This window comes from Prionailurus bengalensis, chromosome D1, assembly GCF_016509475.1.
Source record: "Prionailurus bengalensis isolate Pbe53 chromosome D1, Fcat_Pben_1.1_paternal_pri, whole genome shotgun sequence".
NCBI classification, from domain to species: Eukaryota; Metazoa; Chordata; class Mammalia; order Carnivora; family Felidae; genus Prionailurus; species Prionailurus bengalensis.
Genome location: NC_057346.1, coordinates 61,989,499 through 61,996,041, shown reverse-complemented (window position 1 = coordinate 61,996,041; position 6,543 = coordinate 61,989,499). Strand labels below are relative to the sequence as shown.

The following is a 6,543-nucleotide window of genomic DNA, read 5'->3' as shown; positions in this document are numbered from 1 at the left end:
CCCTTTGAGTTCTCAGTGCCCTAGAATCTGCCTGTCATCCAGTCATATCATCAGTACTGTTCTCACAGCGACTGAAAATGAAGTCGTACACACAAATGCCATGGCTAAAATCAAGTCCTTCTCTTTATTATGCGGTGTTTCTTTTCGATTTTGCCTTTGACTATTCTAACAGTATCCTCACCTGTTTCACCTGCTCTAAAGGTATCACCAAGTCTTTCTCTGTCATTCACTTTATCATATACTAAGATCATTATTCTTGATCAGCCTTCATTTCTCACCTGCCTTCTTTTTCTCATTACTTGATGTCATCTGTAACTAGGCTTTTCTTGATGCAGTATCCAAATATACCTGGAAGCCAAGGGCAGCGTGCACAGGAGAGGAGAGAGGGGAGAGCCCAGATGAGGACAGCCACAGTCTGTCCTCAGTCTATGGCAGGCACTCCTCTAAGGCAATTGCCTACAATAGTTCTTTTCCACCCCTAGCAATAGCCTTCACCCCTCCTTTTTTCCCTGAGCACCGAGAGAGTGTTACTTGTGATTTCTCCTGTGTGGTGGTGCCCACATCACTATCTGCAGCTTCTGCTTTCTCTGTTTGTCTCACAGAGTAGCTCTGTTATAAGGTCCTGCAAATCTCTAGGCTGGACTGTAAGGATGTGTGGCAGGTCCCCTCAGGAGTACACGAAGAGGCATCTTGAGACCTGGGGTTCCACTGGGATGCCAAGAAGTCAGCTTTGTCCACCAAGGTCTCTGTGCCCATGGTCCCCTCATAGAGCCCCAGGTGAAGACACCACACTGAAGTATTGTTCTTATGGCTTGTTGAATTAGATTAGAAACTACATGCATGAGAAGCTTCCCCCTATCAGCATTAGAGGCTGGGGCAGAGTTTTTGGCAGGGCCAGAGAGCTGCCGGTCAGAGGAATTTTGTCCACCACTTTCAAGGTGCATTCACCTGGCAGTGAATGTGTGGAAAAACAGATAATTTTTTCTATTATGTTTATAAAATAAGTGAATGGTGAAAGCCATTTCAAACTGAAATAGGAAAGAAGATTAGTCACTTATTGGTCATTTGGTGACTCACTTCACTATCACATGAAACTAAATTTCAAATAGATTAAGTTGTCAAAGTCAATCAGTAACAAGAAAAATAGAGAAAACCATGTAAGCATTTACGTAGCTCATTGCAGAGGACTCTATCCTCAGGTGTAGTAGTCAAAACTGACAAAGGAAAAGATGAGTGGATGTGAGCGCAAAATATTAAGCCTTTAAAACAGAAAATAATGAAATTTAAAAACTTCTGAAAACATGTCTAAAAAACCTACCATAGAAGGAATTGGTATTATACAGAAAAATGAAAAGTATTAATATTTATCAATACTAATACCACAATAGGTTACCAGGAAGGACTATGTATGACAAAGTTCACAACAAAAGGAGAAACACGGCTACCAACAAGCATATTACAATCAGCTTTACAAGACACGACGTATCACGTAGTCTCCCCAGGAGTCCAGTAATGGAGAGTGAGATCATAGAATCAGTGTTTAAGCCTTTCAAAATAGTCAGAGCTCTTTTTATGACAACGTGCTGTGCAGATAAGGGCATAACCATGCAGAAATCTTCGTGCTTTCCTGACGGAAGTGGAACATGTACAGGTTCTGGAACACAATATGACTACAATCGCCACTTCAGGGGTGACTGTTCAGGGGCAACTGGGTGGCTCAGTCGGTTGAGCCTCTGAGTCTTGATCTTGGCTCATGTCACAGGATCTTGTGTTTGGCGGTTCCACAGATCCATCCCGGCATGGGGCTCTGCACTGACAGTATGGAGCCTGCTTGGATTCTCTCTCTCTCTCCCTTTTTCTCTGCCCCCATATGGCTCATGCATGCTGTGCACACATGATTATTAAATTATTAAATAAATTAAATAAATAAATAAATAAATAAATATCATGCTTTAAGTCATATAATTCACTTCTGGACAGAATGGTAAGGAAATCTGGACAGAATAATAAAGAAATAATTTTAAATAAGAATAACAATTTGGGATGCCTGGGTAGCTCAATCCGTTAGGCATCCAACTCTAGATTTCTACTCAGGTCATGATCTCATGGTTTCCAGAAATGAACTTGACATCAGGGTTCTGCACAGACAGCATGGAGCCTGCAAGGGATTTTGTCTCCCCTTCTCTCTTTGTCCCTCCCCTGTTTGTGCTCTCTCCGTCTGTCTCTGTCTGTCTCTCTCTCTCAAAATACAAAATAAATGTAAAAAAATGAAACTACAATTTTATGCTAAAAATATGTTATTAAGCCTTAGAGGTAATGGTAAAAAAACAAAAGGGACCAAATGTGTGTGTGTGTGTGTGTGTGTGTGTGTGTGTATAATAGTCATATAAGTCCTGTACGTATCATGATCAATAAAATAATAAATATTATGTGACCACATTTGTTTTCCAAAGATGATGCTTTAAAATTTGAGTTATAATGTGATTTAAATAGCAATTTGCTTACTTGTGTGGTTCTGTGCTAAGAGCCTGTGGGAAGTTGGCACAGAGTTATGGAATGCTGCCTGAATGCAAATGTGTGCAGTGTGTGTGTGTGTGTGTGTGTGTGTGTCCAGGGTGGTGGTGGTGTACTCTCACTAGTACAGAGAGTGGTGGGTAATTAGTATAGTTTTAGACATCCTGAGTTTGAGGTGATGCTAAGCCATCCTGATAGAGATGACAATTCGGTCATCTCTAAAGATCCTGGGGAACAAGAGAATTTTAACTGGTGGATATAGATTGGAAGTTTTATGTACATTAGAGGTAATTGATGCCATGAGAGTCACTAAAATGGCTGGAGAAAAATAAGAGAAAAGGGAGGAAACAAGGGGTTTGGAGCGATTCCTGAAAATTGTGTCCTTTGACAACTGTGTGACGACGGGCATTTCACTTACTACTTTGAGCCCAAAAAACCTAACTTTTACATTTATATAATGTTTCTTTCTCCTGGGGCTGGTGTCATGGTTTAATTCCATGACTTGAATGATCCAGTTATCCATGGTTGCTGTCCCACTCCATTAATAACAATAACGATGATAATAGCACCAAGAGCAGTGCTGAAGTAATGAGGAGCGACAAAGACAGATTTTGTGTTGAGCGTTTTGTTGTTGTTGTTTGTCTAAGCCTATTATGATTATCTCCCTTTGGATAAAGGAAAGTTAGAGCCACGGGAAACATGTCATGTATGTTTTGAATGCTCTTCTGCAGGTGCCAAAGCAGGTTGTCCTCAGCAGCAGATGATTGTTGTTATTCTAGTGTATTTGTTCTTTGATTCCCAAATAAAAGTAAATGACATTTTAAGGCAAAGACATCTTTTCTAATAAGCTAGTGTTAAAGGTAAGTCAGGGGGAGTTATTGAATGTGATTCCACAACCTGAGAAAAGATGAGAGTGTAGCCCTTTGACAACTGATGTGGGCCACATCAGAAGTGAGTTGTACTCTAAAACCAGATTCAACTCACTGGTATCCTGCTTAAATATGGTGCGAAAACTGGGCCCCAGGCCACTGATGACAATCCACCGAACGTAAGAACAGTAGTTGAGGCATACCTAATAGTTAGTAGGATACATATTTAAGAATTTATTACAGAGTCTTAAGAGGTTAAGGTTTTCCTAAAAGATTATAAATCTATATGCAGTTTTGAGACTGAATTCTGTCTATTCTTCAATTGTTTCTGGTACTGAGGACAATGTGTCACAATTATGGTGAGTGTCTGAAAGGTGAGAGGAGGGATTTAAAGCACAGGACATACCTTAGATCTACCAGGAGAGGTAGTGACATGGCCACACCCCTTCTGTGTATACACACATGTGGTTAATAGTTGAAAATACCATAGAATAATGTACGTTAAGAACAATCAGCACACCAAATGTAGTGTTTCTTTATTTACATTGAGATCTCCTTATCACAGCCCTGGTTCCTTACCCTTTACTCATACTATTTACAGTTTTACTCAGAAAACTCCCTCATGTTCCTTTATCAAAGGTATTCTTGCAAACCTCAGGCAGTTTACAAGTGTTTTCTATTTAATATTCCTTAAAATGAGTTTATGGAGGTATAATTATGCACACTTTACAAATGAAGAACGTGGGCTTCCAAAGAGTTAAACTTTCTCAGCTCATTTATTAGTAAGTCATGATGACAAATCAAAGGTACCCAACCCAGTAGGAGCAAGGTTTGAGCCAGCTAAGACAAAAACATCTAATTATGAACAAATCTCTGTCGTTTCAATGCATTCACACTCTTAACATTCAAACTCTTGTTATGCTTATCTGCAGAGATGGTTGTTGTTTGTCCTGCCTGCATCTTCCATCTTCTCGGAGCAGTAGTTTTCTATCTCCCTGAATCGTGGTACCACCATTGAGTTTCACTGTACTCTGCATCAAAAGTCAGTTCAACAGTTTCTTAAACCCTAAGGTTCCTGCTCCACTTTGTCTTTTGATATTTGGTGTTCATTTTTTTTCCAAGTAACAATGATCTCCACAGCGGTTTCTTTTCTTTTCTTTTCTTTTCTTTTCTTTTCTTTTCTTTTCTTTTCTTTTCTTTTCTCTTCTCTTGAGAGAGAGAGAGGGAGAGAGAGAGAGAGAGAGAGAGAGAGAGAACACTAGCTGGGGTGAGGGGCAGAGGAAAAGGGAGAAAGATAATATTAAGATGGCTCCATGTTTCACACAGAGTCCAATGAGGGGCTTGATCTCACGACCCTGAGATCATGACCTAGACTGAAATCAAGAGTCAGATACTCAACTGACTGATCCAGGAATCCCTCCACAGTGGTTTTTCTATCTTCTGTTTGACTCCCTACTGAATGAAAGTTCTCATCGATTCTTGATGATTGAGATCACATGAGCAGCTGTATTTAATTAGAAGCTGATTTTTACTTTAGGAATTACAAATAAGGGCATGTGCTTGCTATAGTTTTAATAAGTCTTTTTATACAGTAGGGGCATTTGGAGTTTGTAAAGCAGCATCTTATACTTTATCACATAATTTTAGCAACACCAATGTGACGAAATCAGAACAGGGATTACATATCAAATTATATTTTTTAATACTTATTTTCTCAAAGTCATACGGTTGTGACTTATAATGTAGGGTAAAAGACTTTAGGAAAAAAACCGTAGGTTTTTTAACTTCTAGTCAAAGAAGTATGATTTCTATTTATTTACAGCAGAAGCTTATACAATACTTATTCTTTCACCCATCTGTGGTACTTACACTTTTGATGGCAGTAGTACCTGCTCTTGACTCCTTATTATTAAATAAAATTTCTCCAGGAAACCTAAATTCCACTCATTAGTACACTTTCCTCTGGAAGAGTAGATTGAAGATTCCCTGGCGGATCTGCTTAGTCTTGACACTGTAAATGATGGGGTTCATCACAGGCGGTGCCAACAGGTAGATATTGGCCATGATAACGTGGACCAGCGGAGAGGCATGCTTGGCAAATCGATGAGTCATGGATAGTCCAACCATGGGAACATAAAGGACCAGAACAGCCAGCACGTGGGATAGACAGTTATTGAGGGCCCGGAACCGCTCAGTCCAGGAGGCTGTGCCCAAGATACTCTTCAGGATGAGTGTGTAGGAGAGCACAATGAGCAAAGCGTCCATCACAATAATGAGCAAACCAAGAGCAAATCCATACCAGCTATTGACCCGGATGTCAGCACAGACGAGGCGGATCATATCCTGGTGGAGGCAATAGGAGTGAGAGAGAAGGTGGGAGCGGCAGAAGGGCAGGCGCTTGAGTAGGAAGAGGGAAGGGAGAACAGCCAGGACGCAGCGGCAAATGATGGCTAAGCCGATCTTGCCAATGACTTCACCGGTGAGGGTGGAGGCATAATGCAGGGGGCGGCAGATGGCCACATAGCGATCAAAGGACATGGCCAACAACACAGAAGATTCCATGAAGGCGAATCCATGGAGGAAGAAGAACTGGGCAAAACAGGCTTCAAAGCTGATCTCATGAACGTTGAACCAGAGGAGCTGCATGACTGTGGGCAGGGTGGTGAGGGTGAGGCCCAGGTCGGTCAGGGCCAGCATGGAGAGAAATAGGTACATGGGCTGGTGGAGGGATGGCTCCTTGCAGATGACTGTGAGAATGGTGGTGTTACCCATGATGGAGACGGTGTAGAGGCAGCAGAAGGGGATGGAGATCCAGATGTGGGAGGCCTCATATCCAGGGATGCCGGTGAGGATGAAATAGAAGGAGCCTTGTGTGGTATTAGTCACTTCAGGCATGCTTCTTGAATGCAAAATCCAAATCTGTGTGTTCCACAATAAGAATTTAATCAGTGCGCTACTACCATAGAATGAATATTTTTTAATCTTACATCTAAAGATGTGTCTGGAATTCCAGTTTTTAAAATTTATTTATTTAAATTCAAGTTAGCTGACATACAGTGTAGTATCAGTTTCAGGAGTAGAACCCATTGATTCATCTCTTATGTATAACACCCAGTGCTCATCCCAACAAGTGCCCTCCTTAATGCTCATCACCCATTTA

General features: G+C 41.1%; 1 protein-coding gene across 1 annotated transcript; it reads right to left on the bottom strand.

Annotated features, from left to right (window-relative positions):
• Nucleotides 1–5,330: 5,330 nt before the first annotated feature.
• On the bottom strand, nt 5,331–6,290 carry LOC122482581 (olfactory receptor 51Q1-like). The gene has a single exon (XM_043578888.1). The coding sequence runs from the start codon at nt 6,276–6,278 to the stop codon at nt 5,331–5,333; it is 948 nt and encodes a 315-aa protein (XP_043434823.1). The 5' UTR covers nt 6,279–6,290.
• Between the last annotated feature and the right edge of the window lie 253 nt (nt 6,291–6,543).